The sequence below is a fragment of the Chaetodon trifascialis genome, chromosome 3, assembly GCF_039877785.1.
Source record: "Chaetodon trifascialis isolate fChaTrf1 chromosome 3, fChaTrf1.hap1, whole genome shotgun sequence".
Taxonomy (NCBI): domain Eukaryota; kingdom Metazoa; phylum Chordata; class Actinopteri; order Chaetodontiformes; family Chaetodontidae; genus Chaetodon; species Chaetodon trifascialis.
Genome location: NC_092058.1, coordinates 4,284,763 through 4,308,074, shown reverse-complemented (window position 1 = coordinate 4,308,074; position 23,312 = coordinate 4,284,763). Strand labels below are relative to the sequence as shown.

Here is a 23,312-nt window from a genome sequence, read left to right as displayed (position 1 = left end):
CCAGGACAACCTGAGGTATCAGAATTTTTTTATGTATAGTTGTACAACCAAAGAGACAAAAGGAAAAATAAAATGGAAATTAAGTCTCACAGAACTTTATTTAAATCACACATAGAACAATAACGGACATGATTTGCAGCTTTTGAAAATTGTTCTCAAGTCTTGGCCATCAGGCAATCATTCTAACACACATCAAGAGCTTTTCACATTTTTTATACACATGGGTGGGTCATAAGCCCAACATCTGGGGGAAAAATCAGAGGACATTTTCCTTATTAAACATGACCTGTTTCAACCAAAAATTACGGTTTTGTGCGACGTAGTATCACAAGTCACTTAGTTTTGGTTTCAAAACTGTGGGCTGTGACTTGAAGTTACAGAGTGCAGAAACAGCCTGGAGAAGGGCCGAGTGGCTGTGGCAAAGAGCCTATTCACGCTGTTACAACTCTGACGTTAAAATGATTTTAAAACTATACTTAAACCTATACTATACTTATTGTCAGGGGGAAAAGCTACATAATGTTGCTGTAACCCTCTGGGGTATAAGGAAATTTCAGGGCTTTAAATTGGTTGTAAAAAACACCATTTACACAAACTCTTGTCTTGTCAAATTCCCTGTGACAGATATACACTGAACCAAAATATAAACGCAACACTTTTGTTTTTGCACCCATTTTTCATGAGCTGAACTCAAAGATCTAAAACATTTTCTATATACACAAAAGACCATTCTCTCTCCAACACTCTTCACAATCCGTCTAAATCTTTGTTAGTGAGAAATGTGCAGTTTTCCTTTATTGGGGGGAAGGGGGGGGGTCAGTCAGTATCTGGTGTGACCACCACTTGCCTCATGCAGTGCAACACATCACCTTTGCGCAGACCTGATCAGGTTGTTGATTGTGGCCTGTGGAATGTTGGTCCACTCCTCTTCAATGGCTGTGCGAAGTTACAGGAACTGGAACATGCTGTTATATACGCCGATCGAGAGCATTGCATCCCAAACATGCTCAATGGGTGATGTCCTGTGAGTATGCTGAACATGCAAGAACTGGGATGTTTTCAGCTTCTAGGAATTGTGTACAGATCCTTGCAACATGAGGATGAGGACGACAAGCATGCAGATGAGCTTCCCAGAGCTGGTTTCTCACAGTTTGTGCAGAAATTCTTTGGTTATGCAATCCGATTGTTGCAGCAGCTGTCCGGGTGGCTGGTCTCAGATGATCTTGGAGGTGAGCATTCTGGATGTGGAGGTCCTGGGCTGGTGTGGTTACAGGTGGTCTGCGGTTGTGAAGCCGGTTGGGATGTACTGCCAAATTGTCTGAAACGCCTTTGGAGATGGCTTATGGTAGAGAAATGATCACTCAATTCACAGGCAACAGCTCTGGTGGACATTCCTGCACTCAGCATGCCAGTTGCACGCTCCCTCATAACTTGCGACATCTGTGGCATTGTGCCATGTGATACAACTGCACATTTCGGAGTGGCCTTTTACTATGGCCAGCCTAAGGCACAGCTGTGCAATAATCATGCTGTCCAATCAGCATCTTGATATGCCACACCTGTGAGGTGGGATGGATTATCTTGGCAAAGGAGAAGTTCTCACCAACACAGATTTAGACAGATTTGTGAACAATATTTGAGAGAAATGGTCTTTTGTGTATATAGAAAATGTTTTAGATCTTTGAGTTCAGCTCATGAAAAATGGGTGCAAAAACAAAAGTGTTGCATTTATATTTTTATTCAGTGTATATCTGTCACAGAGAATTTGTCAAGACAAGAGTTTGTGTAAGTGGTGCTTTTTACAACAATATTTTCTATAAGCAAACTTGTTGACATCTTAGTAATGTCTTACTAATGGCAATATTGAGTATCACACAGTGAGTAGTATCACAAACTGTAAGCATCATATACTGTAGATTTTTTTTTTTTTGGCACTTTTTGTACATGCTTTCAGTTGTTGGTGCAGAATATCTGACACCCCCCCCCCCCCCCAATCTTCCTGCTCACAGGAAGACTGCAGGGGGGGCTTCTGTTTGCTTCAGATGATATTATCACTTTACATCTCACAGAGCACATCGTTCTTGCATTGAAAGAATGTTGAAGGTACAACAGCTACAGACCACTGTGGACATTTTAATGCTTGGTCCTGATTTGATGCTAGATCAGCTTAGCACTGCTGGCATACCTCAAAGCCACCCCTGCCATGAAATGAAGGACCAGATCACGCACCTTACACCTCCAAGGGGTGGACAGATGGACCTGTATGTGACCATTTCTTCTACATTGTGCTGTTGACTGTTTCTCTGATATGCGACGTCCTCAGGAGAAAGCAACAGAGATGCAGGCTCTGACAACCAAATAAATAAATGAAAAATATCAGATCATATACTGTACATCAGACATATATAGTCCACCCCCCCCCCCCCCCCCCCACACACACACACACACAGACACTATGAACTGTGAAATAGGTGACCAACCAACAATAAAAGAAGAAATTAATATAAAAATCAAATATAGGTAAATAAACAGCAAATATAAACATGATTATGAAAACTACCATATACATATTTTCATTTTAATGTCACATACTTAAAATAACTAGAGGACACTTACTGTTCAGTTGGATCAAGTCCCTCTTGGTGAGCCAGCTTATCATCCTTGGGAAAATAACCCGTCATCTTAGCAGTCAGTGATAAATTGCTTGATTGATGCTTTTTCAGAAGTTGATTTCGTGATGCCACTTTATAAAAAAGCAGAAACAACTCCTACGTGAAAACAGAACTCCTCAAACAGCGTCTCTGTGCGTCACTATGCGACTCCAAGGTGCAGGTGAGAGCTGAGACCAGCCCTCACATCAGGTGAGTCTGTCAGACTTCTAACAGCGCTTCCAGCAAATCTCCGTGTAAAATATCGAACATTATTGACTACATTAACGCTCGTCTACTCATTATTTTACCTGTTGGTATGTAAAGGGACACGTTTCACGTTATTCCACAGCGTGATTCACGTGAGACCAAGGCTGCGGAACACATGAGAAACACAGCCTCTGGTTGGTCAGCAGGTCAGTAATGCAGCCTGTGATTGGTCGACGGACTAAACCAAAGACGTACAGTTCATGGCAAAATATCAAACCTTCTGACAGGAAGACCACCGCAGCGGAGCACTCGGTGAAAGTCACATCACATCCGCTCAGGCGAGATCTATCTTGCTGTATGCAGTATCCTTCGATGTCTGTGCTACCGTACCACACCCACCTGGCGAAGGAAAGTCGACTAATTAGCCAGCTAATTAGCTCAACCGCACGCCGCTGACTTCAAGAGGTGCATGATAAATGGTAATTAATCACTTTTACCTGATTTTTAACAATGTAGCGAGTAGAAGTTGCGGTTAAATATAACTGTTCTTAACAATGAGTTTAAGTCAGCTAATTAGCCAGCTAATTAAAGCTAGTTAGCTAGCTTAGCTAAAATAATCTAAAGGACTCACGGTGCTGCAGCAAAGATTTTGTCTGTACTGTTTGATTCAAAGTATTAGTCTTATTATGTATTTGCCTTGCTGTCTTTTGTCATCTTCCCGTGGCCAAGTGAAGAGCATGTTAAAGAGAAGAGCCAGACTTCGTCCTGAAGCCGAGGCTGCTCTCTTTATTTCATCTGGAACTGACAAGCCGGGTTTAAAGGCCCTGTGGGTCAATGGCTATAAAGGTATGTTATATGTCTTTCAAATGGTTACTGCATAAACATTATAAGTGCTGCAACTAACGATTATTTTGATAATCGATTTGATTATTTCTTCAATTAATCGACTGATCAGATTAAAAACATGTTTTTATTTCTATCACTATATTACAAAACAAAACATTATTCAAAACTGACTATGTTAGTGCAAGGAAGTGCAAAAACAACAGGTATTTTTATGTTGCTCGAACATCAACATATTCATTTATAAATAATAATAACCATTTTTTTATCTATTGTATCCATTCGTTGTTGCAGTCCTGACCATTGTCATTCAAATCGTGATCTCTCTGTTCAAAAGTCTTATGTTTGTTTGTTCTGCACATGTTTTGTGAATAGCTGATCACCTTCAGTTAGTATTCCTGATTTGAGTTGAATTACTTGACACTAATTTGTGAATTTTGGTGTTTTAGGACGTGGTGTATTCGCCTGTACACCAATTGAAAGGGGATCCTTTGTGGTCGAGTACCGTGGGGAGTTAATCTCCCAACATGAACGGGAAAAGAGGCAGAAAAAGTATACAGAAAAGCAAAATGCTTTCCTGTTTGATTTCAAATGGAATGATAGCACATGGTGGTAAGTAAAGGCATGTGAAAGATCTTTTGTTTTTTTTTACACCATTATGGTTTTAATGGAGAGAACTTAGATGTTTCCTTGTTCAATTTCAGCATTGATGCCTCCCGTGAAGATGGCTCCCTAGGCCGGCTAGTGAATGATGACCACAAGTCCCCAAACTGCAAGATGAAAAAGTTGGCAGTCGAGGGTAGACCTCATCTTTGCTTATTTGCTATTAACAACATCGAAGCAGAGAATGAGATAACCTATAACTATGGAGAATCTCAGTGGCCGTGGCGAGCTCTGGTGAGTAAATCCTTTTCATATATTGTATAGTATAAGATCTGTTAAGTATTAGGACATAAAAAGATGCCTACGAAAATAAAATTTGATTAATTGATAGTAATTTCAAGGTACAAAGATCAATTTACATCAATGTGGGGTTTAGAGCTTTCTTTGACAGCAACAGGAGAAGTTAGAAGTCAGGAACATGGACTCTACATGTGTGCAGTCGTCATGTCCTCATTTTGTTTTAGGCTGTGAGAGTCTTGAGTGTGTTTCAGGTGACGTCCTCATATTGTCCGACCCTGTGACTGCAGAGTGTGTGTGTTAGATTGTCCTCATATTGTAGGTAGTAGACACTGTACAGTGTCAACACTGTCTGGAGACTGTGGCATAATGAACCCACATGCTCATGTGAATCATGTCCACTGAAACAAATATGATTATCAGTTTATGAACTAGTTCTGATCTATAATACAGAATATTTCTGACACTGCATTCTTGTGTTTTGTTGCAGACATCAAGTGTTCAGATCGCGACTCAACCTTCTGCCGACCCAGAGGTGAGCGAGCGATCCACTTCGTCCTTCCAACAGGTAATTACACACTGATTATTTTATTTGGAATCAAGTCTCACTTAGGTCCAGTGCATAAATAAAATGCCTTTTTCACTGTTCAGTTTGTGTGAAGTGACATTACCATAACTTGCTTGTAAAAAGCTTAGCAGAAATAATTAGCCATGGCATTTGTTAGCACTAACATTCCCTTAAAACATCAAGTTGATCTTTATTCTCAGTAACGTTTTCATCCATTTAACGCCCTGCTGATGTGTTTACATGACTTGATTTCTGGGAACCTGGATGCATTTACATTGGTGTTGGGTTTAGAGCTTTCTTTGACAGCAACAGGAGAAGTTAGAAGTCAGGAACATGGACTCTACATGTGTGCAGTCGTCATGTCCTCATTTTGTTTTAGGCTGTGAGAGTCTTGAGTGTGTTTCAGGTGACGTCCTCATATTGTCTGACCCTGTGACTGCAGAGTGTGTGTGTTAGATTGTCCTCATATTGTAGGTAGTAGACACTGTACAGTGTCAACACTGTCTGGAGACTGTGGCATAATGAACCCACATGCTCATGTGAATCATGTCCACTGAAACAAATATGATTATCAGTTTATGAACTAGTTCTGATCTATAATACAGAATATTTCTGACACTGCATTCTTGTGTTTTGTTGCAGACATCAAGTGTTCAGATCGCGACTCAACCTTCTGCCGACCCAGAGGTGAGCGAGCGATCCACTTCGTCCTTCCAACAGGTAATTACACACTGATTATTTTATTTGGAATCAAGTCTCACTTAGGTCCAGTGCATAAATAAAATGCCTTTTTCACTGTTCAGTTTGTGTGAAGTGACATTACCATAACTTGCTTGTAAAAAGCTTAGCAGAAAAAATTAGCCATGGCATTTGTTAGCACTAACATTCCCTTAAAACATCAAGTTGATCTTTATTCTCAGTAACGTTTTCATCCATTTAATGTCCTGCTGATGTGTTTACATGACTTGATTTCTGGGAACCTGGATGCATTTACATTGGTGTTGGGTTTAGAGCTTTCTTTGACAGCAACAGGAGAAGTTAGAAGTCAGGAACATGGACTCTACATGTGTGCAGTCGTCATGTCCTCATTTTGTTTTAGGCTGTGAGAGTCTTGAGTGTGTTTCAGGTGACGTCCTCATATTGTCTGACCCTGTGACTGCAGAGTGTGTGTGTTAGATTGTCCTCATATTGTAGGTAGTAGACACTGTACAGTGTCAACACTGTCTGGAGACTGTGGCATAATGAACCCACATGCTCATGTGAATCATGTCCACTGAAACAAATATGATTATCAGTTTATGAACTAGTTCTGATCTATAATACAGAATATTTCTGACACTGCATTCTTGTGTTTTGTTGCAGACATCAAGTGTTCAGATCGCGACTCAACCTTCTGCCGACCCAGAGGTGAGCGAGCGATCCACTTCGTCCTTCCAACAGGTAATTACACACTGATTATTTTATTTGGAATCAAGTCTCACTTAGGTCCAGTGCATAAATAAAATGCCTTTTTCACTGTTCAGTTTGTGTGAAGTGACATTACCATAACTTGCTTGTAAAAAGCTTAGCAGAAATAATTAGCCATGGCATTTGTTAGCACTAACATTCCCTTAAAACATCAAGTTGATCTTTATTCTCAGAAACGTTTTCATCCATTTAACGCCCTGCTGATGTGTTTACATGACTTGATTTCTGGGAACCTGGATGCATTTACATTGGTGTTGGGTTTAGAGCTTTCTTTGACAGCAACAGGAGAAGTTAGAAGTCAGGAACATGGACTCTACATGTGTGCAGTCGTCATGTCCTCATTTTGTTTTAGGCTGTGAGAGTCTTGAGTGTGTTTCAGGTGACGTCCTCATATTGTCCGACCCTGTGACTGCAGAGTGTGTGTGTTAGATTGTCCTCATATTGTAGGTAGTAGACACTGTACAGTGTCAACACTGTCTGGAGACTGTGGCATAATGAACCCACATGCTCATGTGAATCATGTCCACTGAAACAAATATGATTATCAGTTTATGAACTAGTTCTGATCTATAATATAGAATATTTTATATTTGGAATCAAGTATATGTCTCACTTAGGTCCAGTGCATAAATAAAATGCCTTTTTCACTGTTCAGTTTGTGTGAAGTGACATTACCATAACTTGCTTGTAAAAAGCTTAGCAGAAAAAAATAGCCATGGCATTTGTTAGCACTAACATTCCCTTAAAACATCAAGTTGATCTTTATTCTCAGTAACGTTTTCATCCATTTAATGTCCTGCTGATGTGTTTACATGACTTGATTTCTGGGAACCTGGATGTATTTACGTTGGTGTTGGTTTTAGAGCTTTCTTTGACAGCAACAGGAGAAGTTAGAAGTCAGGAACATGGACTCTACATGTGTGCAGTTGTCATGTCCTCATTTTGTTTTAGGCTGTGAGAGTCTTGAGTGTGTTTCAGGTGACGTCCTCATATTGTCTGACCCTGTGACTGCAGAGTGTGTGTTAGATTGTCCTCATTTTGTTTTAGACTTTGTGAGACTTGAGTGTGTTTCAGGTGACATCCTCATATGGTCTGATGCAGCATTTTGCATTTCTAAACCACTATTATTATCATTTACATTATAATGAATTGTATTATCATCGTCTGTTACAGTAGTCTGTAATTCCAAACAATTACTGAATTCTGTCATTTCACTTTAGGCCAGCCAGGCCACTGGAGTTGTCCCCTTCCACCAGACAACTACTGCAGAGCAGGTAATACAGCTGCCTTTCAGTCAAATTAGTGCTGTCAAAAATATTGCGTTATTAACGCGTTAACGCAAATCAATTTTAATGGCGTCATTTTTTTTATCGCGAGATTAATGTTCTTTGTGAAACTAGTGAACCTGTAGTTTTTTATAAGCTGTGGGTAATGTAAGGAAAATTACAGGATCCGGTTGTAAACCGGAAACAAAACAATAGACACGCCCCGCGCATGTGTTTGGTCTTGCCTGCTCGCTAGCTGTAAAAGAGTAGGCTACTGGTTTGTGTGTATGTCAAGCGTGAAACACCGAAATGGATGCAAACAAGATTGTGAATGGAAAGTTTAGTTTCAAAAAGTTGCCAGATGGGTCGACTGACAAGACCAGAGTTATCTGTGTGTATTGTTGGTGTGAACTGAGCACATTCAGTGTGAAATACCATTTTATGGCCACCGCAACTAAGAACAAGCTGACTGCAGCCATAACCAAGTAATGTTCATTCTTTCTGGAGAGAAATAAGAGGCTGGGTTGATAAGCCTCTGGTGAATAAATACAAGAGCATTATAGTCTGACTGCTTGTATGATCAAAGGAAACTTAAGAAAGGAAAGTTTAAGCCATGGTTTAACTGCACTATAGGCTGAGTCCTAGTTTACAATGATGTGCACTTTGTAACTTTATGTTGTATCACCCTGTTTTGATCCTTTAGAAAGGGCTGTTGAAGGGGCTTTTTTGTAACCAACTATTTATTTTTTGTCATCTGTTTATTGACAGCGTTAAATTGTGTGAGATTTGATTCATTCAAATGCGAATGACTGCTCAAAGTGAGAATGTTAGTGTGAAATAAAACACTACACATTGTTGTTTTCAATTAAAAAACATTTGCACAAAGCAAGCCTATCCACTTTTCTATGTTGATAAGAGTATTAAAATGATAATTCAAGGGACATTTAGAATAGATGAAAATGTGCTATTAAATTGCGATTAATCATGAGTTAAGTATGACATTCATGAGATTAATCACGATTAAATATTTAAATTGATTGACAGCACTAATTCAAATATTTCATTTTGTTTGACTGGCGATATTTGCTATGTGAGCAGTAAGACTTAGGTTCTTTCCATCTGATTCTTGATTTGGACAGTGTAGAGCAAGTCGCCGGATGCAAAATCTAAGGCGGCATCATGCGCGGTGTGAGGAACGTTATGATGATGCCAAGAAACAGATATCTGAGAGAGAGAAGCAAATGACTTTGAGTCTGACCACCAGAATTAATTGTTCTGTGAGTATGCAAACCCAAGCAAAAGCCAAACATTCTTTTGGTTATGTTCAAATTAATTCTTTTCAAGGAATTTATTATACAAGAATATTATTTTTATAACATCCATGGGCATACAAATGTAGCTGAATTTCTCTTATTCACTAGTTTTTCCAGTTCATGCACCATGGATCAGAGACAGTTGCAAGTTGCAACATATATCTTCTCTCAAACTATTTGTATAATCTTGTGCAATAGGTGAGTCAAAAAAAAAAAAAAACCCCAAAAAACCCCCACAAAACAGTTATGCCATGTTTTTCTTTATATCACACACCGTCACATTGCACAGTGACAAGTGTTATGCTTCAAGGATTACTGTCCTAATAGTATGTCACAGGTCGGTATGTGAGACATAATATCTTTAAAGTGTCAGGGAAGATATTTAATTGTTTCCAACTTAATACGGCTGGGGGTGAAAATGTCTTTTTTGAATTTTAATTACATTATTCATATTGGTTTTAAAGGTTGAACGTTCCTTGGCTGACGATGGTGGATTTCATGATGGACACTCTGCAAGCTTAAGTGACCAGGTAATAAATATGACACAGTAGTTAGAGAAACAACAATTGAGGAATTCAAATGTTACTTTTAATTGTATGTTTTCAATGACTCATCACTTCCTGGTTGTGTTATGCACAATATGATGGTAGTGTTAGGAGAATGGTACCCTAGCTATTATATAATAAATGTTAAGATGCTTTTTTTCTCCACTTTCCTTCAGACCTCTGCTGATGAATTTTCAGACCATACGAGTTACGAAGATAGGGACTATGTTCCAGACTCAAGTGGCAGTTCCTCAGACACAAGTCTTAGAAGTCAGGAACTAAGAATTACAGAAACCCCTGTTCCCCGAAAAGTGTTAAAGGTCATGCCACTGGGGATAGCTTCAGCACACAGTGGTGAGATCACCAGTTTAGACTCCAGTTCGTCATTGAGGAGCAGCAGTCCAAGTACTTCAGCAATAAGTTGCAGTGCCAGTTCATCAGGGAACACATCACACAGTAACAGCTCCATAAAAGTTGCATCATTGCCAAACATGGCAAAACAAAGCAAGTACAATAAGAAGCAATATTGTCTGTATTGTAAAAAGGCCATTTCTAAATTGGCGAGACACCTCGAGTCCGCCCACAGCACACAGCCTGATGTTGCAAGAGCTTTCAGTTTTAATAAAAGATCGCGCGAAAGAAGAGATTTGTTACGGTCTCTTAAGAAGAGAGGAAACTTTGACCATAATGCTATCGTGGCAAGCCGTGGTGTTGGAGAAATGGTCGCTTGTAGAAGACCCACTACCACAAGATGGTCTGATCACTACCGTCATTGCAAGTTTTGTCAAGGACTGTATGCAAAAGATTGCCTTTGGAGACATGTGAAAAACTGTCCTCAGAAGTCTGTTGAGGGAGAGGCTCCTGCTGGGCGAAAACGGATCCATTTGGACTTACCGAAGCCTGATCATGTTCATGAGGCTGTTTGGAAGACTGCCTGTGAAATGAACCAGGATGACATTTCCTTGGTAGTAAGGAGTGAAAGAGACATTCTTAGCCTTGGCGAATCACTGTACAATGCCAGAAAACCACATGAGAGAAGGAATGATTACATACGCCAAAAAATGAGAGAGATGGCAAGATTATTGATAGCAGCTAGAGCTATAACCCCTTTGAAGACCACAGAAGACCTTGTTATGCCCAGTAACTTTCCCCATGTGATACAAGCAGTCAGAGCTGTTGCTGGTTATGAGTTGGAAAATAACTCATACAAAATCCCATCCTTGGCTTTGAAATTGGGGCACAGTTTGGCCAAAGTTGCTGGAATTGTGCAATGCAATGCCATCATTGCAAATCGCCATACTGTTGCAGAGTCAGCCAAGCAATTTGCAACTCTGTATGAGAAAAAGTGGACAGAGTCCATTTCAGCTGCTGCATTGGGTACTCTTCAACAAGCCAAATGGAATAAACCACAGGTTTTGCCATTTACACAGGATGTTTCACTACTGCACAAGTTCCTTGCTAGCGAGTGTGCGAAGTGCATGAAGGACCTGGAGGAAAACCCCAACAACATAACCTTTGGAAATCTTGCTAAAGTGACTTTGACGCAGGTAGTACTATTTAACAGAAAAAGGCAAGGGGAAGTTTCAAAAATGGAGTTCCAGGCTTTCACATCCCGGAATCGTACAGAGTTGAATCCTGACATTATGATGTGCCTTACCGAGTTGGAAAGGAAGCTTGCAAAGCACTTTGACAGAGTTGAGATTCGTGGTAAAAGGTCAAGAATGGTACCAGTGCTCCTCACACCTGACATGATCACTGCAATGGACCTCCTTGTGAAAAACAGGAATGAGTGTCAAGTCCGCACAGAGAATGTGTACTTGTTTGCTCGCCCAGGTGTCCTTTCCCATTACAGAGGCTCTGACTGCTTTCGCAAGTATGCAAACCAGTGTGGTGCACAGTACCCAGAGGCACTCACGTCAACAAGATTGCGTAAACAAGTTGCTACTTTGTCCACAGTACTAAACCTAAAAGAAAATGAAATGGATCAACTTGCCACCTTTCTTGGACATGACATCCGTGTCCACCGACAATTCTACCGGCTTCCAGAAAGTACCCTGCAGCTTGCAAAAGTAAGCAAACTTTTGTTGGCAATGGAAAAAGGAAAGCTGTCTGACCTGCAGGGGAAAGGGCTGGATGACATCGAGATCAATCCTGAAGGTGACAGTTAGTTTGAAAAATAGTACACAAAGCTTCAAATATAAATACTTTAATTTAAATACTTTTCCCTGACTGTTTTTTACCCAACCAGATGAAGTTGCCACAAGCGATGATGATTCCAGCGAAGAAACCTTTGCTGACCTACATCAACACAAAGGTATCCTGATTCGCACAGTTTGTGATAATTATGTTATGAGACTGGAGACAGTTAATAGGTGCCTGATAAGCATGTTAAATGGGCTTAAGGAACAACAGTAAATAAATTAGAGAGGATGGGAGACACAATCTGTGTTCTGGAAACTTTGAGAGAAGATTGACAGGTTGAAGTCAATCAGACAGACACATAAGAAAGCAATGGAGAAAAGCAACATTAAATGAGAAATAGGCAATTAATGTTTTGCAATAAGAGCTAAGATATCGCTTAGTAGTACTCTGGAGGGCAGCAAGCAAGGTAAAGAGGAGGGAGCAAATCAGGATAGCTTTTTTTTAATAGAGATCATTTTAACTTTGTTAAAAGGATGTAAAAAAAAAGTTACCCCACAGCTTTGAAGCAGGAAGTAAAGAATATTAAGCAGACTCTCTCAGATTCTGGAAAGAATAGAGAGATGGACCCTTCTCCTGATATACCAATGTTAGCAAAGCTAGTCTACTTTGGATATTTGGTCAGGTAGAAGCAGGTGGAAGCTAAAGTAAAGAGTGCAATAGCCTCCTTGGATAAAGGGTTAGTAACTTGACTGACCAGAGGAAATGTAATACAGAGAGATTTTCATATTGATAAGGAAGCTCAAGCAAATCAATATGGGGCAAGATAGGTCTCAGAGAAAGGAAGAAGCTGGTAATGGAGCAGGTACATCAACAAGAGGAAATAGTAAGTTGTACAAAGGCTGGCACAGGCTAAGCAAGAAAAGTGGATGAACTGGGAAAGTGGAGGGAAAAGAGCTGAGCTGAAGGGTCCTGTGGTGCATGGAGGAAAAAAATATAAAGTTCCCGATGGAGACTACTTATGATATGCTAGTGTCACCACTGAACCTAAAACAATAGGTAGATGGGTACCCATCATGATCTCTGTGTTCAGAGACTGTAACCTTGAGATTTGGGATGACAACTTGTTCCACAGAAGATAGTTAGGACTAACTTTAAGCCTGGCTCAGTGTTGTGGTCTGCAAGTCAATGATGGAGGAGGAGGCTTATGAAAGGAGCTTAAATAAAAGCTTAAATATGAAGATTTGGTGGCAGAAACTGAACAGCAGGGATGGTTAGAGTCTGTCCTGTAGAAGTTGGATGCAGAGGCGTTATAGCATAATAGCATAATAGCATGGTAATGATGATCCTCTATCTGGTTTCAAACAATCACATTGTGATGAGTAGTTCTACAGTCATGAATTTATAGTCAGATTGTTTACATGTGAAAATCATATCTTATGTAGAATTACATACTGCCTGACATAGAGCTTGCTTACAATACAAACAAAAAAGGAAGCAAACCAATTGCATTCATGCTCATATCTCATTGTTAAATTTCAAAGGTTCAAGAACTAAGTCTTCTGGGGACTCAAGCCACACACTTGACTCAACCACCCTGGACAACATGGGGGGATCTTCTGCCTCATCCACCCTGGGCAACATGGAGGTCACCTCTGCCTCAACCTCACTGGACAACACAAACATCAGCGACACTCAACCAAGAAATGGTAAAATATAAAAGGCACCCAAATACAAAATGTTTGAAGTGAATGTACTTGTGATAAATAGAAAAGTTTATTTTCAGGGGTTGTAGTATGTGAATGCGTGCTTTTATTATAATACATGTTCTAACTCATCCTTTTAGATTCCCAGCAGAACACAGCACTTCAAGTGGGGACATCCCAAGGTTCCTCAAAATGCTCCAGTGGAAAACAAGGTTAAAGAGCATTTTGTGTTGACATCATTATTATCTACATTATGCTTTATCATATCCTGCATTCTTCACATTAGCAGAGTCATTGTTCAGTTGTTAAAAGTTTTTATTTTGTTTCCATTCATGACAGCTGGGAAGGTGAGAAGCAAGTGGACAGATGATGAAGTGAAGGCTGTTGAACGGCACATGTTTCAATTCATAACAAGCTGCAAAGTACCAGGTAAAAAGGACTGTGATTACTGTCTCCAGGCAGAGCCAGAAGCTTTGAAAGACAGAGACTGGGTTGCCATCAAATACTACATTCACAACAGAATCATAGCATTAAAAAGGAAGATGAATAAATAGAACTATAAAATGCAAACTGTAGCCTAGGTACAGTTCAGTATCAGTTGAACTTGAGTTCATTTTCTATGCCTTGTTGTTCAGTGCTGCCAAATATTCAGATTAATCAGCGCAGTTTTTTTCATCCCTCCACTCTCCTGGTTTTATTCACAGTACCTGTCATAATTTCTTTCTAGATTCATACTGTGCTCTCAGTTTCAATAAGCAGTGGAGATGGTTTTTGAAGGGATTGTTACCTCTACAGCTGTCTCTGTGGTTTTAAGCATAGCGTTGTTCTTACACATGTAACCCTAAGTTGTTGAGTCTGGTTTTTGAACTATTAAGAAATCGTGTTTGAAGGGGAGCTCAATGAAACAGGCCTCATATATAGTAACTTGTCTTAATGTAAATGGTGATGTAAATTCTTTACATTACGTAGACAGACCTGCTGAAAACAATGTTTCATAGCAGCTGTAAGCTTCAATATGAGGTTCAGTGTGTTCTTTTTTATAGAAAGATACCAAGAGACATTTCCTGGTTCAGTTGAAACGTGCTTTGTCTACAGCACTGCCTCACGCCGTGGAGGAAAGGAGGCAAGATTTCTGTTTTGTCAGAAATCTTTCTGGGTGTTATTTACATATTTTGCCAACAATTAATAAACAAAAGGCAGAAAGTGTTCGATGTTTTTATTCACATGAACATTTACTACAAAATTCAAAATAAATAAATGCAATGCAATTAAACTTAAGAATTAGACTGACCACATTTTTCATCTATGTCTCTTTTGAAGAGTTTATACAGCTCAGTTTCACTGTGTGGTATTAACCTGTGAATATCTGACATTTCTGTCAGAGGTTTGGGAGCATGGCTGTTGTTCACATATGCCTATTATACATTTAAAATAAATCTAACAGATATTTTAATTATATGTGACAGGAGCCAAGGTCTTTATAAGTCACATATAAAGACCTTGGCTATAAGTTTCACAATTCACCTAAACATGAAATATCAGTGTGTAACGTAAAAGCACTTATATTTCACATAAACCTGACAATGTCCTCACAAGTAGCATTAAAATCAGGTTTGACCAAAATATAGCCCTAGCCAAAATCTCAACAGATAGACGTATTCCTGGAAGTATGGGTCAGAAACACACTGATTCCCAGGCCTCTAGGACCTTGAGAAAGGCACGTCCCCATTTTTCACATTCTTGTCATACGTCCTGATATTTCCTGAAAACACGTGTGTGTGTGTGTGTGTGTGTGTGTGTGTGTGTGTGTGTGTGTGTGAGTGTGTGTGTGAGTGTGTGTGTGAGTGTGAGAGTGAGAGTGAGAGACAGCCAATGAAAGTGACGTTGTTTTCTGTGTTCTTTCATGCAGAACTAAAGGTTACAAGGCAGGTCCCCTATTGATTCATGTAGCAGATAATTAAAGCCACAATAGACCTTTCAGGAAAACACTTCCACCCCTTTAAGAGTTTCTCACACACACACACACACACACACACACACACACACACACACACACACACACACACACACACACACACACACACACACACACACATTCATGCACACGCACACTGAAACTGAAAGAAAGAGATTTAAGGGAACAGTCACACAAAATATACAACCAAACACTCGTTTACTCACTCACTCACTCACTCACTCACTCACTCACTCACTCACTCACTCACTCACTCACTCACTCACTCACTCACTCACTCACTCACTCATTCGCGGCCTCTATCACTCATTCACCCATTCACACACGGTCACTCACTCACTCACTCACTCTTAATGTGTACTCACTCTTAACTCCTTCATTTGCTAAGTCACTCGCTCATCCACTCGCATGCTGCTCATTTATTCACTTACTCGCTTGCTCACTCACCCGCCTCATGTATGCACTTTTTCACTCTTTCACTCCTTCACAGCCTCCCACTTTGTCACTCGCTCGCTCTCTCGCTCATTTATCAGCTGGTAATCTTGCAGATATCTTCTCTGCAGCATCGACCGTAGCTGCTTGAACGGCCTCAACAAGAAGCCATCCAGCCTGATTACTCAGGGGCGGATGAAACGTTCACCAGGCGACATCGCTGAAGTCCTGAGCGCCGCTGACATCTGTTGGCCTTTAAGTGTTTGCACCTTTCCGCCTAACACCTGCACAGCAGCCCTCCTCTTCCTCGCTCCTTCTGGTTTCCTTTCCTGCTTGTTTAGCGTTCGCTGTCCTGCTGCTCTCAAGCAAACTGCACAAACCTCCGTGAAGAGGAGAACACACACATCTGGCCGTCATGAGGCCACATCCACCGCTTCTTCCTTTCATTCACTCTCGTTTATTTCCTTTCTTTGTTAAAGACCGGTCTGACCTTGAGGCTCCTCCGCTCACTGGCAGTCGCATGACCTCTGACCCCCCTGGCTTCTCCTCATTTTATATCATGTCAAGTTTTTATTAAAGCACCGGCAGACGCTTTCTGCATTCACCTGTTTCTCCGTCCTCTCACCTCCTTCTCTCTGCACACACAAACCTCTCACCTCACCCAAATCAAAGGACGGCTTCACCCGACACACCACGCTCTTTCAAACACACACACACCTCAAACACATCTGCCCCAGCTGTGTGTAACACTAACAAACCTCCATCTGCTTTCTCTTATTATCCAGGCTTATTGGGGTGGCAGTAATGGCATTTAGTACTTAGCCAGTGAGTTTGTGTGCCTCGGGGTGGGTGTGTCCGTGTGTGTGTGTGCATGCATGTGTGTGTATATGTGTCTATGTGTGTGTGTGCTTGAGGGGTACAAGGGGGCAGATGGCATATGTTGGCATATGGTTTTAAATGACTTAATGGGAATATTTAAGGATCTTGGCATGTTGTCTGACAGTGGATTTAATCTGAGTTAACTAAGAGACGAGACACGCACATACAAAATACACGCGCAGCACGCACGCACCTTAGCGGTACCAGAATGAAAACGTAAAAAAAAAAAAAAAAATTATCAGGAAAATTAAAACGAATGTACTATTTTAAAAACTTGGAGCCTTGATCCTGGAAATTTGAAGCGTGACTGATACGGATAACAATTTAAAAGATAATTAAAGACTAAATATCATCCAATATTCATGCATTTTATTTTTTAGGTTCCAAATTGATATTATTGATTTTTATTTTTATTCTTTTTTAAGTCTCCCTCATTCTTGCTTTTACTGCCTGTAACAGAATTTCCCCATCATGGGATCAATAAAGTTATGTCTTCTTGTTACTAAACATCAGACAGCTTCACGGATAATATCGGCCGTTCTGACATATTGTTATCGTTAGTGTCATTAAAGGACATGCTGTCGGCTATTTTAATGAACCATCTGCTCATCAAACAAGATGCGTTGTTGAGTTTTCATGTAAAATATGAACTGCAGTGAAGTAAGCCGTACATTCCCCTCTGAAGTGTAGCATGAAGTGAAATACTCCAGCGACATTCAGTGAGTGATTTGGTTGCTTTCCACCTCTGACATAGAAAGTGTTCAGCTCTGCACACACACGAGCGCAGAGCGGCGTGTCCTCAGTTTGTTCTCACGCACACACTCGAACACGCAGTCACACTCAGGATCAGTAGATGTTATCTAAGTGAGCAGTAAACAGACTCTTTAGAGCCACTCGCCTCGGGGTGCCTCCCTCTGGTTTGTGACTCTGTGGGTCCTGTCGCACTGTGTTAGCTTTGGCTGACATGAAAGGCTCTAATGGCTGCTATTGGCGCCTCGAGGGAGTGGAAATCTTAACATGAGAAAGACGGAGGTTTCTGCTTAAATAAGTGTTATCATTGGAGGATGTGTCTGTGTGTGTTCAGGGCATGAGTTGTTTTGCTGCTCTTGTGTGTGTGTGTTCACGTTGCTGCTACTGCAAGTATGTGAGTGTTTGTGGATGAAAGCCAGGTTGTTGCGTAATGTCACCGTGTTTGTGTGTAATACAGTGATATAGAGTAAGTCTGATCCATGTCGTCTTAACGCATGTCTAAACGCACCAGATGTGAGCTGAAGCAGAAAAAGCAGCTCTGAATGCATGAACACCCAACGAGCGCTTTACGCTGAAAACAAATCGCTGCGTTAGTTAAGGGATTTTGTATCGCTCTACATCAGCAGGCTGTAAATCATATTTTAATGTGATTCTAATGTGCTGTATGCATGATCACAGCACATTCAAAACAAGCAAATGGGCTAATTCCTATTATCATCATGTGAGATATCGGCTGACAAAAATGGGACAGTGATTAAAACACATGGAAAGAAAAGGAGTTGCTACTAGTTAAAGAGGCCAACACACACACACACACACACACACACACACACACACACACACACACACACACACACACACACACACACACACACCGAATCACCATCGGTTATTCATTGGATGAAAAGTGAATTTCACCCTCAAAAAGCTGTTCGTGTTGTGTTTCAACAGCGTGCTTTTACCTTTTGAAATGTGCCTGATTGTGCCACCCTGCACACACACACACACACACACACACACACACACACACACACACACACACACACACACACACACACACACAGAAGCCATTAACGTTCAGTGAAAAGTAATTGCCATTCTGCTTATTAAGTTTGGCGAAAATGTTTCTCTGACAGCAAAACAAATTACATCGCAACTGCGGCGACAACAACAAGGAGATGTCCTTGTAATTTCTCTGTCGGCTATTAATTTGTCGACAATAACCGCCGCTGTTTTAAATGAGAAAAGCTAAATTAGGAAGAAAACTGTCATTGGGACTATTAAGTGGAGACTTGGAAAGACTCAATTGAAAAATAAGTTTGAGGCAGCGCGCTGACTGAATGCCTGGAGAGACGCTTGTGTTTGTGGAATCACGGGTTTGATTCACAGAGCAGCAGGAAAGGAGGAGTAATGTTCAGTAAACTCTAACATAGATGAAATATTTAATTGGCAGAGGACCATCAACAATCAGATTTTGGCTGCTTTCTCTCCCTGTTTTTGATGAATTATTCTATTATTTCAAGGTGAAAAATGAATCCCAGCCAGTCAAAGCTGTCCAGAGAAAGACTGTTTCCAGAGGGCTGCGTTCAGCGTTTCACATGCTACAAACCTGTCGGCGACGCAAGATGACCAACGTCCATCCCCCTTGTTAACCTGCCGCCCCCCTCCCCACCCAGAGTGCAGGAGCAGAGGGGCTGCTCAGTTGAATATCTTAGTCTAGTCTGCCTGGCTCATCGATCCTCTATCTGACTGAGGTTTGTGAAAGACTCGATGGTCAGCAGCCTCACTGAGCTGCGTATTGATAAATCCATGGAGCTGTCCGTGGTGCTGAAGGCGCAGACGGATTTATAAATGTGCCTTTTTCTCTCAGCGTTGGATCTATAATATTCTCTAAACTATGTCTCATAAATAATCTATTCTGTACTTTTTTGTAGCCTATATGCTCCGTAGAGGAGTGTCACCTTCATGTAGTCCACAGACTGAGTAAAACATGGACGCAGTCTCCATGACGTCACCCACAGGTTTGTGAAGAGCCATTATGAGGCTCAGTGACTTTGGCTGCCGCCGTTTTTGCAGCAGCTCCACCAAACTCCCACCAAGCTAATCCAAAAATGGACAAAGAGGTGGAGCACGGGTGGAGCTGAGGCGGGCTGAATGAAGCAGCTAGCTGTCACTCAAAGCGGCCATGTCCTTAATTATGAATAACTTCATGTTATTCAAAGGAGCGAGTTCAAGCTGTACAGACGTCATGAACGAGGGAATTACTGAAAGAGAGCGAAACTTGTTTGTATCAGGCTGTAAACATGTTTATTTTTACTATTTTAATATGGAGGTCTATGGGGATTGGAACGGCTTCAAGTGGCCATTCAGTTTTCGTATTTGAACAAAAAGTGACGCTCTCTTGACCAGATAAATTTTCATTGCAACGGCGACAGATCCGTTTTTCTCTGCCTCTGCCTTTGTTCCTTTAGTGATTTGAAAGCCCGTTTTTACATCTAACTGAAAGTAAAATGAGAGCTTTTCAATCTGCTAACGAGGCGACTGAAACTATTGATCAAAGTTAGGAGTGTAACAGATACAAAGACATCTTTGCCGTCATATTTAGGTTGTTTAAATGAAGACTGGTGCTGTTATTTCTCTTTGTATTTTAAATCTGTAATGTTAATAAGCTATAAAACATTTCATTCACATCCACCTTCAGTCCAACAACATTCCCCACACTCTGACTGAAGAAGGATGTCAGGGGATAATACAGGAGCAGTAACAGGAAACTATTATTTATCAGTTATGGGATCTACTTCAAGTTGGTCTGAAACGCAGCAATTACTGGCAGAGACGGCTGCTGGTGTGAAAACACGTTGACCATTTGAGAAGCTACCTAGCTGCAGACTGTTGCGTCCATGCAATCTGAGCTGGCTCTTCCCACTCTGGAGGTCAGAATAGCAGCAGCACACCAGCCGAGCTGATTCCACTGTGGACCGCCTTTGTGTGCGTGTGTCGCCATATCACAAGCAGAGGCTCCAAGCAGTGTTTCCCACTTACCTGCCAGATGCCTTTTGTTGATATGAAACTGGTTGTTTGCAGTTAAATACAGATGGAGTGGAAGCGGCAACGGACGAGATGGAGGCTCACGAAACATCAGCCTTTTATGTGGTTCTGTGCAGGAAATCACTTCCTGCCCTCCATCTGCAGTTCGTGTCACAATGAAAGAGTGACGTGACGTCATAGGAAAACGACCTTTTGACGCCAGCTGATGGGAAGTCATCAAATTTGCAGCAGCTGGAGGCAAAAACAGAGGAAACGACACGACAAATGCGTCAGAATTTAAACAAAAAGAGGGACGTGTGTTCTTGTTTTAGCGTAACTTTCACATAGTATGAAGAGAAGCATGGCGTTATTTCAATGATGATCACATGGGTGGTTGTTCTCTTTCTGAGTGTGTGTGTGTGTGTGTGTGTGTGTGTGTGTGTGTGTGTGTGTGTAGGCGTGCTCTAGTCATCATATCAATATTTTATCGTATTGGCTACAGGAATGTTAATTAGCAGAGATGAAGGGGTTCTGCTTGTTTTGGTGTCACACACTCACACACACACACACACACACACACACACACACACACACACACACACACACACACACACACACACACACACACACACACACGCACACACACATGCACACACACATTACATAGTAACATCTGCACAAACCCCTACAACTCAAACATTCTTACTCTACTCTGTCTGCACCACGCTCAGCCTCTCTCTCTCTCACACACATGCACGCACGCACACACACAAACACACGCACACGCACACTCCTCAGACCAGAGTAGAAGTGTAGAATATTATGTTTAAATTATGTAAATTTTCTGACACAGAACATGTGTGTGTAATTATGTTTGTGTGTTTGCATCAATGAGACGCAGGGAAGGGAGGTGTTGTACTGGTTTTCAAAACTAGATCGGGGACATTGACACACACACACACACACACACACACACACACACACACACACACACACACACACACACACACACACAGTGTCTAGCCTACCGCTGTGAGCCACTTCTCCCTCTCATCCCCTGATAGTAGTCTTAAAATTGCAGATCCGATATTGAATATTGATGCTGGATCCCACTCAGCCCCCCCCCCCCCCCCATTTATAACTCTGCTCTAATGAGATCACTTTGATTTCTTTTCATTTCTAATGAGATCGCTGAACATCGAGGGGGCGATAAAGGCTAATTATCTCAGTATTGATTAATTTATAACAGCTATTTTCATATCTGTAAGAAAAATAGTGTTTTTCTGAGTTTTCAGCCGCTGCTGGAGGTTGTTTTTCAACAGAATACAGATACGACAGGATCTGTTTCCCAGTTGATGCAAGTGTTGCTCAAAGAGGCATAATCAAACTATACCATAATTTCTTGCATATGCTGTAGCACTGTTGAGTGTGGGGATGTCTGGCCAGAGGGTCTTCCATGGTGCACTATTAGGAGGTAGAGTGATTTATTTACAGCGTTACACCATGTTAGAGATGCTACTCAGGAGAAAACGGGCTAAAAACTAAATAATTATGGCAAATTTACTTAATTCTAAATATCAAAAACACACATTAGACTGATGCACTTCCTTTTTCACCATCTTAACTTGCTAACCTTCACTAATTAGAAGTAAATAATAAATACAGCAGAGAAATGACATGTTGACCTGATGATGTGAATGGATTTACACACCAAGGGTTAATACGGTACATCGATACACGTCATGCTGCTGATCTCTCCTTGATGTTCAGGGTTTAATCATGTTAATTGCCTTCATTACTTCTGCCTCACTCGGTTTTCTAGCATTGTGTAGCTCCTCAGGTGCACTGACTGACGCTGCAGTCACGTTTCAGGCTTTGGTTTTTGGTTGTAATCCGCAAACATCCTCCAGCTTTTGTTCCGGTGTGGGCTAAACTGACAAACGTGCTGTCAGCAGATGACAGCAACAACGAGCCAGATAAAAAAGTAAGCATTAAGTGATTTCATGAATAAAGCAACGACGGTCCCGCATCTCAAATACTTCAAAACAAATTAAAATGGCTGTGTGTCAAAGCATATGTCTAATTAGGGAAGTGCAGTTGTGTGTGTGTGTGTGTGTGTGTGTGTGTGTGTGTGTGTGTGTGTGTGTGTGTGTGTGTGTGTGTGTGTGTGTGTGTGTGTGTGTGTGTGTGTGTGTGTGTGCGCGCGCAGTGCTCTAGGCTAGCAGAGAAGGCTAATGTGGTGGAAAATACGTCTCAGTCGGGCCATGAAATAACGATGAGACACTGTGACTTAATCATGTTGACACATAGAGCTTCCTCTTCATCTGCCTCTCTCTCTCTCTCTCTCTCTCTCTCTCTCTCTCTCTCTCTCTCTCTCTCTCTCTCTCCCTCCCTCCCTCCCCCTCTCTCTTCTCTGAGAAACAGTGTCTGTCTTACACCGGCTCTTTCACTTCATGCTGATAACTTAATTGATGTTGTTAACGATCCCGGAGATCTTACAAAAGCTTTTCAGAAGAAGAGAAACTTCTCAGAAATTCAGCCCTTATTAAAGTGATTAAAGGTGAGGTTTAAAACATGTTCTGGGTTGTAGAGTTTAATCACAAATATGGTGAGTAACAGGTTATAAAGACTTTCAGTACATCTTT

General features: G+C 41.1%; 2 protein-coding genes across 13 annotated transcripts in view; both read left to right on the top strand.

The window, feature by feature from the left end:
* ptprt (protein tyrosine phosphatase receptor type T) overlaps positions 1-23,312 on the top strand; it is a 320,800-nt gene that overhangs the window by 38,187 nt on the left and 259,301 nt on the right. The gene's annotated exons all lie outside the window — the stretch shown is intronic.
* Positions 10,006-14,158, top strand: LOC139351281 (uncharacterized). Its single transcript, XM_070993094.1, has 5 exons — positions 10,006-11,916; positions 12,008-12,073; positions 13,443-13,607; positions 13,745-13,816; positions 13,944-14,158. Exons 1-5 carry the CDS (start codon positions 10,083-10,085, stop codon positions 14,156-14,158), a joined length of 2,352 nt encoding a protein of 783 aa, XP_070849195.1. The 5' UTR covers positions 10,006-10,082.